The 12744-nt window shown below is 42.8% G+C and overlaps 2 protein-coding genes across 15 annotated transcripts in view; one reads left to right on the forward strand and one right to left on the reverse strand.

Moving 5' to 3' along the window:
* LOC116056993 (scavenger receptor cysteine-rich type 1 protein M160-like) overlaps nt 1-12744 on the reverse strand; it is a 1012348-nt gene that overhangs the window by 606843 nt on the left and 392761 nt on the right. The window lies entirely within an intron of this gene.
* Nucleotides 1-12744, forward strand: part of LOC116058682 (putative mediator of RNA polymerase II transcription subunit 26) — a 96518-nt gene that overhangs the window by 19605 nt on the left and 64169 nt on the right. For 5 of the 8 annotated variants that reach the window (XM_035999031.1, XM_035999030.1, XM_035999028.1 and 2 more), the window contains 2 exons: nt 2243-2767; nt 5011-5487. In XM_035999031.1, coding sequence (XP_035854924.1) covers nt 2243-2767; nt 5011-5487 — 1002 coding nt within the window. Of the gene's footprint in view, nt 1-2242; nt 2768-5010; nt 5488-8229; nt 8583-8678; nt 8892-8977; nt 9267-9361; nt 9537-9628; nt 9925-10069; nt 10246-10354; nt 10605-10706; nt 10845-10934; nt 11068-12744 lie in introns of those variants that run through there. The other 3 variants (XR_004107087.2, XM_031311510.2, XM_035999029.1) reach the window with 3 other exon arrangements.

Below are 12744 nucleotides of genomic sequence, written 5' to 3' on the forward strand. Positions count from 1 at the left end.
TAGTTACGCTGTTGCCAGGGGGATGGTGGAAAGATCATAGAGAAGGTTAACTCATTTGATAAACTTTTTTTTTTTAATTATTTTTGATAGAATATTCCAGCTGTCACATGTAAACAATAGAGGTTGCAGTTATGTAGGAGTGAATGAAGACTAGAAAGCAGGCGAGCACAGAAGTTTAGCTAAAAATAATGAATAAATAGTAGAAATAAATAGCTGGTAATAAGTAGTACCAAATAGTTGTAATGAGTAGCTAAAAGAAGTGGAGAAAGGGTTATAATAGTAACCTGAAAGTACTGCATGAGCAGTTTAATGGTTAGCTGAAAGTAATGGATTAATGGTTAAAACATTCAGCCTCACTTTAGGTAGATATAGTAGTAGGATTGTTAACCAAACCAACCTAAACATTTACAATTCAACAAGTATGACAAATAACAATATCCACTTTATATAGGCTAACTAGTAAAGTTCCCGTTGAAAATGTGCCTGTTTTATATATATTACATTACATTACATGTCATTTAGCTGACGCTTTTTATCCAAAGCGACTTACAATTGCTATATATATATCAGAGGTCGCACGCCTCTGGAGCAACTAGGAGTTAAGTGTCTTGCTCAGGGACACATTGGTTGATGTATCACAGTGGGAATCTAACCCGGGTCTCCCACACCAAAGGCATGTGTCATATCCACTACGCCATCACCACCCACTATACTATATATATATATATATATAAAAAAAATATATATATATATATATATATATATATATATATATATAAAATATATATATATATATATATATATATATATATATAAAAAATATAAATATAATATAACAGAAGAAGAACACGCATCCCGACCATGTGAACGCTGGCAGTCAGAAAAACAACGTAATCACTGGGCCGCTCCCTGTTATTCCCAGGTGGCATGAATGCACCATACGTCTGCCCCTTGTTGTCTGTAGCTGGTTGTGCTTAACATGTGTGGGATTCTGAAACGCCCTTATATTCGGGAATTGTCATTTGTTTATTCAAAGTCAAAGATAGTCCAAAGTGGTGCTACTTTGCACATTTTTGTGGGTCTGAGGTGTATTTCACATTTTAGCTGCCAAAGCTCCGCTGCTTTCTTCGACCCTCTCTGTCTGGTCCTGCACTGAGCTCACTCAGTGTGCAGTGTGAGAGGGGGAGTGGCCAGGGGCTAGAGCGGCAAAAGCCAATGTGTGCTTCTTTTACCAATATTTAACGATATCTTTTGCATTTCTAATCCAAACAACATAAAACTTGGCACTGCACTTACTCGTGCCTGTAGCAAGACACATATCAAGTTTGAAATCCATTGGACTAATGGTTCGAGAGATATGCGAATAACAGACACACAGACAGACAGACGTTCCTGCAATTTATAGATAGATAGATTGATAATGACAAGATTGGAACAGATAGATAGATAGCACTCTATTGTCAACAGCATTGCTGGGAATTGATGAAGGGGTACATGAGCTCATCTGACAGGACTGGGGGGGGGACCTCAGACCAAAAAGGTTGTGAACCGGTGGTGAAGAGTTTTAAACACGTAATCCTTTTGTTCATTAACCCAGACGACAGCGGTTCCCAAACTGGAGGGCCCCAAGTTATAACACATCATCAACTGGTCCTTATATTTAATAAATACATATCTATTCAGTTATAGGTCTTAGGTCCAACTAATTGTTGATATTGGGGTAGACAGCACCTATTGTGTGTTTTTTATGTTTGGTTCAGGAGATATGATGCAAAATACATAATCTGGTTACAGCGGAATGCAGCCGCCACAAAGAAGTTTTGCTATGGCTCCATTTCTGAAAATGTTCAGGGCCCCAAACTGTACAAGTCTACCAATTCAATGCTTTTATGAAAAAGTGAACATATCATCTGGACTATTCACTTTATCCCTGTACTGTGTGGGACAAATCTGTTTAACACATCAAATTTAAATTTTTGATTTTACAATAATTAAAGCCTCTGTCCTGTTTGACAGGTCCTGAAACATCCCCTGCTTAATCTTTTATTTTACATAAAAAATAAATGGGACCAAACTAGCGATTGAGATCATAAAGTCATTATGACTTTGCAACACAGATGTCTTCTTACTTGATAATTTTATTACTTAAGGTGCAAAACAGTGACTAACGTTTCGATGTAGAGTTACATCTTCATCAGAGTCCTCAGTAGTATCCTATTTCTTTTGTTGTCTGTCCCTCCAGAGCTCCCACAGCAACATGTCTGTAAGGAGGAGGAGGTTCTCTCTGACCAGCAGCTCTGTATTCAGGAGAAGAACTCCAGTCTGGACCAAGAGGACCCAGAGCCTCCACAGATTAAAGAGGAACAGGAGGAACTGTGCACCAGTCAGGAGGGAGAGCAGCTTGTACTGAAGCAGGAGACTGATACCTTTATGTTGACTCCTACTTATGAGGAAAGTGACCACAGTGAAGGTCAGACTCTGAACTTCAATCCTGATGATGACTCTCTAAGTGCAGCAGAGAAAGAGTCTGTAGCCAACATGCCAGTTATAACCTCTGTGGAATCAGAAGCAAGCAGTGACCACCAGCTCCTCTCTCACAACTCTCATGAAGCTGAGAGCCAAGATCAGAAAGGAGACAAGCATGGAGACTCAGGATCAACTAGAAATGCAGAGCCAGAACCAAAGAAGAGACAACGCAAGAGCAGAAGTCACAGCAACAACGTAGACAACACTAACGTGTCAGAGATTCACCCTAATACTCAAACAGGTAAAAAGTCTTTCATATGTGACACATGGGAAAGACTTAAAATGTAATTCACTATTGCAGAGACACCTGAGAGTCCACACAGGTGAGAAGTCATATTCTTGCAAAACGTGGAAAAGATTTCAGCCAAAATAGTGGCTTGTTGGTCCAATTGAGAACTCACAGAGGTGAGAAGCTGTACATTTACAAGAACTTTTATGCTTTGATATATTCTGTGCTATACACTTCTCTACACCCTTCTGTTCTGGTAATTGCTCAGAAACCCCCTGTATGTTGTAAATATATCTAGGAAAGCCTTCTAAATCTTCTAAATGCCCTAGGTCTCTGGTTTGTTTTACCTGTGTCTAAATGCAGACCTCCAGGAACTGTTGTTCATCAGCATATACGAAAGTACATAGAAAATCTGCAAATGTTCCCTTAAATTAACATTACCAGCTAATGCTAGCGCTAGCTAGTTTGGTTGCTACCGAATTCTGGACAAAACATACTTTTTCGGAGACAAAAATTGTTCCAAATAATTTTGATGAAGTGAAAACCCAGTGAGAGGGTCAAAGTTTAAGTTAAAAACACGTACATCACCCAAAAACAAGGTCAGGTCTATTTTAATGTACACAATGCCATGGTTAGCATTGCTAAGCGTGTATTTTCATTTCCTGTGCCCACCGTCAGACGGTGCTGCCAAAACACAGGTCTTTCCATTCATTTTTAGTGATGGTGCGGCGGGGGCAGCAGTGGGGGAAGACGAAAAAAAAAAACCGCGGCAGGCTTTGGTGGAAAGTTGAGACTGATTCAACTTCTAGAGAAATGCTACCCCACGTCACGCTGCGGTGGCCTATCATGTAAGCAGAGATCAGACTTGTCAGTCCGTTTTGAGGCAGTGTGAGAACAGGGTGGTGGTGATGGCGCAGTGGATGTAACACATGCCTTTGGTGTGGGAGACCCGCGTTCGATTCCCACTGTGATACATCAACCAGTGTGTCCCTGAGCAAGACACTTAACCCCTAGTTGCTCCAGAGGTGTGCGATCTCTGACATATATAGCAATTGTAAGTCGCTTTGGATAAAAGCGTCAGCTAAATGACATGTAATGTAATGTAACAGGAAATATCGCTGCCACAAGAACGTTTTGAAACACTATGAGGGTAAAAAAAAAACCAAGCACTGAACTGCCGAGGAGTTTGTGTGGCAGCTGACTGTTTATCAAACAACGAAGCTCAGCCTGTCCTTCTCTTTCTTTCTCTGTGAAATGAAGCTGCATTGTGCGGTCTAGTCTAAACGCAGCCTAAGCCTCTGTCCTGATTGACAGGTGGCTGTTTAGCCATGCCCTAAATCATCCCCTTCTTTATCGTCTATTTCTAAATAAATAGGACCATCATTTACTAAATGAACATCATGCTGCTGTATTGAAGAAGACTTGAAACTAGAGATTGAGAACATAAACTCATTATGAAAAGGTTGTAAATTACAACACATTCTCACTCCCATCTCGTAAAATACGGACACTTGGTCAGTTGCCTTTGTTGTTGTTACTGGCGCTAAAAGTCTCCTTTAGCGTCAGATAACGCGCTTTAACTAAACGCGCTTGGTCGGGACTATTGGCGTCCCTTTTGATGCAGTTAGGTTAAGGAAAAGCTTGTGGGTGGGCTTACCTTTCCGTGACTCCTGAAAGAATGGGACGGTTGAATTTAGGAAAAGGTCGTGGGTGGGCTTGCACTTCCGTGACACGTGGGAATAACGGGCCAGTTAAAGACACGCGGGACACGAACCCCGGTCTCCTGGGTGAAAGTCCTGTGTTTAACCCATCCACGACCCTGACCAACCTTCCTGCGCAGCATTTCCCCCTTACATACTACTCGCTAAACCTCGTGTAGCTGCTGCTCTCCCCGGTACGTTCTACAAACATGCTGAAGGGCGCTTTTTTTTGTCGCTTCAGACGCTGACAGCCACTATCCAAACGTCCGTATTTTACGAGTTCGGAGTGAGAACGGGTTGTAAATTAAGTGTGAAGTAGGGTCGTTTCCTCTTATACTCTTTCAGATCAGACTTATTTTTGGAGCCAGTGGAGCCCTGCTGAAAATTAGATAGAAAGCAGCTTTATTGAGCTTCAGCATTGGCTTCACTTTTTAGACCCCCAAAGCTCCATTCATTATTTTTACAGTCTATGGTCCCAAGAAAAAGAGAACAAGAGTTCTGTTCTTTTCTCCAATAACAGTAGTATCCTATTTCTTTTGTTGTCTGTCCCTCCAGAGCTCCCACAGCAACATGTCTGTAAGGAGGAGGAGGTTCTCTCTGACCAGCAGCTCTGTATTCAGGAGAGGAACTCCAGTCTGGACCAAGAGGACCCAGAGCCTCCACAGATTAAAGAGGAACAGGAGGAACTGTGCCCCAGTCAGGAGGGAGAGCAGCTTGTACTGAAGCAGGAGACTGATACCTTTATGTTGACTCCTACTTATGATGACTCTCTAAGTGCAGCAGAGAAAGAGTCTGTAGCCAACATGCCAGTTATAACCTCTGTGGTATCAGAAGCAAACAGTGACCACCAGCTCCTCTCTCACAACTCTCATGAAGCTGAGAGCCAAGATCAGAAAGGAGGCAAGCATGGAGACTCAGGATCAACTAGAAATGCAGAGCCAGAACCAAAGAAGAGACGACGCAAGAGCAGAAGTCACAGCAACAACGTAGACAACACTAACGTGTCAGAGATTCACCCTAATACTCAAACAGGTAAAAAGTCTTTCATATGTGACAAATGTGGGAAAGACTTTAATTATAAATCAAATTTGCAGAGACACCTGAGAATCCACACAGGTGAGAAGCCTTATTCTTGTGAAACATGTGGAAAATATTTCAGTCGTAAGCATAACCTGGAAAATCACGTGAGAACCCACACAGGTGAGAAGCCGTATGTTTGCAAGTACTGCGGGAAAAGATTCTTTGACTCTTCAGCATTATTAAGGCATATGAGAATTCACACAGGTGAGAAGCCATATTCCTGCAAAACATGTGGAAAAGATTTCAGACTTAAGGATGTTTTTAACGTCCACATGAGAACCCACACAGGTGAGAAGCCGTATGTTTGCAAAACATGTGGAAAAGGTTTTGGGCAAAATAGTAACTTGTTAGACCACATGAGAAGAGCACACACAGGTGAGAAGCCGTATGTTTGCAAGACCTGCAGGAAAAGATTCTATGACTCTTCAGCTTTAAAAAAGCATGAGAGTTCACACAGGTGAGAAGCCATATTCCTGCAAAACGTGGAAAACATCTCTGTTACTGAATGTTAAATATTTTGAACAAAGATGAGATGTCAATCACTTAATGTAAAGTTTCTCTTCATATAACTATTACTTCTGTTATTAACAGTATTTCTTTGAAACATTTGTAATCTCCCAAATCAAGGGAGAATGTGAGTTTCACAGTGAGTGGACAGTAGTGGCTGTTAAAGTCTTGATGTGAACTTCATGGTTGTTTTTGCCTAATGTTCATTTTTAAAAGTATCTGAGAATCACTTTTAGTTTAAAGTTTAACAAGGATTTAAATCCATGTACCTCGAGTAGTATTTGATAGTTCTATATGAAGCCTCCTGCACATCTTTGCAGGAAGTCAGGGTCACATTCAGGCCCGACTTAATGTAGCAACAGATTCTTTTGAACTGAAACGGGGGTGCGTTGAACACCCTGCTGTGTGCCCTCTGCCTTTTTATTACCACAAGTTTACAGGCACGTCTCTGCTGATTGGCTGTCACCTGGGACACAGCCAGTAAACCAGAGACACGCCCACCAAACCAGAGAAAACAGAACTCAACGCCTGTTGCACACGTTTCACACCGTTCAGAGGAAACATGTTGTTCAACCAGGTACCGCAGCAACAAGGTGCACACCGATTTGAGATTGAGATAGGTTTTACATTTCTGAGTGACTGACATCAGTTTATATTACAGTATAAGATTGTTTAAGTGCCTTTTGGCTATTTTTATATACTAGCTTTTGTGTCTGACACGATTCTGGCCAAATGTTTTGCATATTTGTTTGATAAAGGACAAATGGTTGATTGTTTTTTTGGAGAGTGTGATCAGCTATATGATGACTGAATGGTTTGGGAAACTTCCTGTATCATCAAAATAAAAGTTACTGCTAAAGAAAGATCATCATAATCATCAGTGTGTCTTTGACCAGTGGTAGGAAAGATAATCCTCTGTGATCCATCCCATGTACTCTTGGTAATTGTAGATTCTGACCAACAGAAGGCAGCAGTTCAGTGTTTCTATGGACTCAAGAATCACAGCTTTTTATCAGAGGAACTCAATTTAATGACAGTGATCCATTGACTCACTTTAGATTCTTCAAGACCCTTATGTTTGATACAGTATCCTGGCTCATTATATTTGGAATTCTTGTCAAATAAACTAAAGGAAAACAAATCTTCTTAGTCTAGTCCACACAGCATTCCTGGATCGGAGACAAACCTGCTCTGGTTTATTGACATCTCTTTAAACCAATCACAATCGCGGGGGCTAAGCTCCGGACGGAGCCACGGTGCCTCTGCTAAATAGTCTCAGGAAGGAACTTGTTTTGGTGGAACACGTGGACGTTCAAAAGTTGTTTTAGTCGTGCAACAGAAAACTCAGATTGGACAGATAGTCTAGCTAGCTGTCTGGATTTACCCTGCAGAGATCTGAGGAGCAGTTAACCATAGTCCTCACAAATCCACCAGAGGTTAGAACGCCAACACTAAGGAAGAGGAAGGGGACGGACATCTGGCAGAAATGAGTGAAATCCGGCGGTATTTCCGTCAGTAGTGGAGCAATCCCGGAAGTGGAACATCAAGGATATAGACTACTAGGAATATAATATTTCAAGAAGGACTGTAAAAATCCTACAAGAACCAAAGTCTTTCTTAAAGGGCATAACAATTCTTAGTTTTTTTAAATGTATGGGAATCATAAAGGATTCATTGGAACAAAAAGATGTCCGATAGGATTGTGAAAATCATAAAAGATTAAAAACTTTGGAAAGAAAATCTCCCTCACGTTTACCGTCGGACCTTAATCAGTGTGACCCCCAGCGGAAGTAAACAACAGCGCTGGCCGTAGCGTTAGCTGCATGCTGCTGTTGACTGAGCTGAAGACGGTATTGTAGTAGTTTTTCTACTTTCTCTGTGGTTAATGCTTTCTTTGTTGAGTTAAATGTACTTGTTTCTAATCAGTCAGTGTGATGATGTATATTATTTATTTTTTATTTTTTTTTGACTTTTATAAAAGAATACTTGTCTTTTTATTTACTTTTTAAAAATATTTTTACAATTATTTTTTATTTATTTTATATATATTTTTTAATTGTCTTTTCTTAAACTTTAAAAAAAAAAAATTCTACACTTTTCCATGATTAAAAAAATAATAATGTTGAATTTTATCTGTGTTTTTGATTCAACTAAGGATGTTTTTTGTTCTTTTGTTCTTTCTCACAGACATGACTTTACCAAGAGGCTTGTGTTGCTGTCCAGTTTGCTTAAAGGACTTTGCGGCGCTATCTAACCACCTGCGGCGGGCCCATGGTGTCCACAATGTGGAGGAGCGAAAGATATTACTAAATTTGGCAACCAGACGGGTGAACGTCCGGAATGAGGCTTGTCCAGTCTTGGGCTGTAGCTACCACAGCACAAGACTGGACAAGCATCTGATCGATGGCCACAGGGAGCTGACCAGGGACGAGATGGAGGTCAACCTGGACATGGTGAGAAGGACCAAGTCCATCTCCCTCCTCGCTGCTCTGAGGAGGACTAATCCGACCGTCAGAATGTCGACAGGGCTCGACCTCGAGGTTAATGAATGTTTTTAATTCTCTTTAATGTTTTATGTGAAACACTTATAAATAGCTTGTCACTGAAATGTGCCATGAATATGAATTTGCATGCAGGAAGAAGACGAGGGCGACCAATTAGAGGTGCCAGGGGAGGCGGTGGAAGAGGCCCCACAATGCCCAGACCCTAGCTCCATCCACAGCAAGGCGGAGGTCAAACGCCTGTCGGCACGCCTCCAGCTGGTGGAGAGAGAGCTAATGAACATGCGGAGCAAAAGCCAGAGGCTGGCCAAGAGGCTCCGCCGCAGCCAGGCAATGGCATCTGCCAGGGTGAGTTGGGATTGCTGGAAGTTTAGAAATATACCGTTGAGTGTCAAAATAATGCTAATTATTCTTTCTTTATTTGATGACCAAAGACAGGAGACACCGGCAGCTACGAGGAAGGAGATGGGGATGGAGAGGATGAGGTAGAGCATGAGGAGCAGCCTGCGCAGCTGACACCTCAGCAGCTGCACACCCCTCAGCTGCTCACCCCTCAACCTCAGCAGCATCGTCCTCCTCCTCAACACACACAGGAGCAGCCTCCGTTCCTGCTGCTGAACCAGCAGGAAATGGAGCAGGGGCCAGGAACAAGCCTGAAAAACCTCTTCCAGGGCAGCGGACGTAGCCCTGGAATGAGGAACCTGAAATTCCCTCCTTCAATTGGTAAGAAAGAAAAGTTGGACAGTTATATATATGTGTTTTAAGATTCTACCTCAATGTTAAATGTTACTCAGATCATTTTAAATGTGTGTTCACAGAAAACTACCTCCGGGACTACCAGCGGTACCACGAGGGCAGCTGCCCCACTGCCAAGCAGCTGGAGAACGCGCTGTCTAAGGTGTCGAGGGTCAGGTCTTTTATATTTTACCTGGCAAAGGGACAGACTGAATTGTTCAGTTGGCTGTTTTTAAGGAACATTGATGGCATCCAAAAGTAAGTGTGACCATCCAAATGAATTATTGTGAAGTGATTATGACACACACCTGATGTGAACAGTGACTGACTCAAAGCCTATGCTTCTGCAGATACACAGCCCACCTCCAGTCCGTAGGCAAGACCATCACAACGGCAAATTTCTACCTGAGGAACATACAGCAGTTCCTCAAATACTTTCGGGAAACCCCGCCTGCCCAGTCTCGCCTCACTGCGATGGATGTGGTGAGCGTGCTGCGCACCGTCAAAAAGTGCCTCACAGACATAACCAGGAACGTTGTCCTGCACCAGCTGGCAGTGAAAAGCCACAAGATGGCCAGGATAATATCCTGCGAGGACCTGAAGCGGTGCCAGGAGGGGGCCAAACTGAGGATCCCAAAGCTGCTGGGTAAGTGTGCATCCCTCTACAAAATAGCCAAAATAGTCCATCTCCAACAGAAGCCTGCCATGCAAAGTGATGTCTTTGTGTGTCTTTGTGTGTGTTTGTCTTCCTCTCCGTGTGCTGAAATACTTCTTGTCTTCTCTCCTTTCAGACGCCCTGGAGGAGAACCACACGCCGTCGCTGCGCTACCGTTTTTACGGCTACTTTGCGGCCTTCACAGCCTCCATTTACGGCCATCGCCCGGGGTTACTCAGTAACCTCCGGGTTAGCGAGGTGGAGGAGGCCGCAGAGGCGCACAAGCCTGGCAATGAGGGTTTTGTGATCTCTGTAAGTATTAAAATCTCGACTTATGTACTGTCGTCATCACTGCTTGTGAGTCTGTTGTTTTTGTTAATGTTTCCTCTGAACGAGTTTGTCCCTTTTCTGTGTATTGCAGATCAGGGAGCACAAGACTAACAAGTCGTTTGGGGCGGCCCAAATCTTCTTGGAGACTGAGGCGTTTCGCTGGCTGGAGAGGTGGCTGCAGCTGCGGGCGGCCAGCAAGCCACCGAACCAGCTGGTGTTCTTCACGGCTGGGAAGGGCCCGTGCAAAAACTTCTTGCACCACCTGCAGGTAGCGTGGGCGGAGATGGGCCTCAAAGGGTCCCCCAACTTCACCGACCTGAGGACCCACTGTGTCTGCTCATGTGAGTTCTCCTCAGTCACTCATCCGTTCATGCTGGATTCCATTAAACCTCTGCTGGCTTAACTAACAGTAGCAATCTCTTTATTATTACTATTGTTTTAAGGCCAAGAACAACCTGCCTGCCAAGCAGCGGAAGATGGTGGCCACCTTTATGTGCCTCAACACGGCCACAGCTGACCGCTTCTACGCCCTCAGCCTGAACGTGGCCCAGGAGAGGGAGTTAATGGCGAGGCTGCAAAGTGTAAGTAAAAGATATGTACTTTAAAGACTCAGTCCATTTTATGTCTGTTAACACCAGACCTCACTCTGTGTTTTGTGCTTGTTTCCTCAGACACCAGAGAAGGCCCTCAGGATGAACCTGACAGGCAGCTGAAGGTGGCGCTGACTCGGCTCCAGGCTCAACTCCACCTGACCAAAAATATTACAGAGAGAAGGGCAGCGTATCAGGTGGCACAAAAAAGACTTGCAGCCCAGCAGACACACAGTCTCACACACACACACACACACACACACACACACACACACACACACACACACACACACAGACACACACACACACACACACACGCACGTGTGTGCGCGCACACACACACACACACACACTCACACACAGACACACACACACACACACACACACACAGACACACACACACACACACACACGCACGTGTGCGCGCACACACACACACACACACACACGTAAATAGTTGTTTTTTTGTGTTTTATAGATTGGTTAAGATTCATTTTGTATTATAACATGTTATATTTTAGTACTTTAAGATTCCTTTTTTATTAGATGTTCTATTTTAGTAGATGTTAAGATTAATGTTCTTTTACTGTGTTTTCAAACGTTCAATATTGGGATGTGTTTAATACAAGTCCCTTTTTTTCAAATTCAGCCACTGTCTTGTGTCCTTATTCACTTAAAATGACAACTATAATACTGAGCACACTTAGCCTAAACGTGAAGCTAGGAACACCAAATTGGTCAGGTATTCTCAACGCAGGTCCATCTTTGAGTTTGAAAAGGTTCAAAGTATCTCGCTTTATTAAAATACATAGATATCCAGGGCAATACTTAACAACTGTCATAGAGTGAATGGGAACTTCCCCAGTTTCCTCACTGTCATTTCTTTTAGGAACGGACTATGGTGCTGGAACCAGCTTGGTTTAGTAGAGCACTCTCGACTGTACAACATATCCAAATTTCATAGTCATAACTCATTTCAAAGTGTTTTTATGGGGACCAGAAAACCTCCTCACATTTTAATAACCTCATTTTTCAAAACTGACATTTGTCACACTTATGACAGGGAACTCAGGATTCCCCGGTGTCCCTGCTGCCATGGCAGTTTGTTACCCAAATGGCAGTGGAGACCAGGGGAACTTTCTGACATGGTGCTCAGGACACTGGGGAATCCAGAACTCCCTGTCATAAGTATGAGGCCTGTCAGTTTTTGCAATGGCAACCGTGGTCAGGAAAGAGACCCAAATATGCAGCTAGCAACACCAAATGTGTATCTTGTATTCTTTGCAAGCCCACCTTTGAATAGAAGTTTCCAACCATCTAGCACTATACAAGTACACAGAAATCCAGTGTAATTCAGAACTGACATTTGTCACACTTATGATCATTATCATTATCGCAGTTTATTGTCCAAAGGTCAGTAGAAAACTAGCCCCATGAAAAGATTTGTAAATTATCTTTGATCATGAAAGGTCAGTATGTGGTCACACCGTCCTAGACTGGTCGCACACCCTGTGTGAATCTCGTTCAGATTGGAGATGTTTTGTTTTTTTTAAAGGTCCCATGACATGGTGCTCTTTGGATGCTTTTATATAGGCCTTAGTGGTCCCCTAATACTGTATCTGAAGTCTCTTTATATAGACCTTAGTGGTCCCCTAATACTGTATCTGAAGTCTCTTTATATAGACCTTAGTGGTCCCCTAATACTGTATCTGAAGTCTCTTTATATAGACCTTAGTGGTCCCCTAATACTGTATCTGAAGTCTCTTTATATAGACCTTAGTGGTCCCCTAATACTGTATCTGAAGTCTCTTTATATAGACCTTAGTGGTCCCCTAATACTGTATCTGAAGTCTCTTTATATAGACCTTAGTGGTCCCCTAATACTGTATCT

The sequence above is a fragment of the Sander lucioperca genome, chromosome 2 (assembly GCF_008315115.2).
Source record: "Sander lucioperca isolate FBNREF2018 chromosome 2, SLUC_FBN_1.2, whole genome shotgun sequence".
Lineage (NCBI taxonomy): Eukaryota > Metazoa > Chordata > Actinopteri > Perciformes > Percidae > Sander > Sander lucioperca.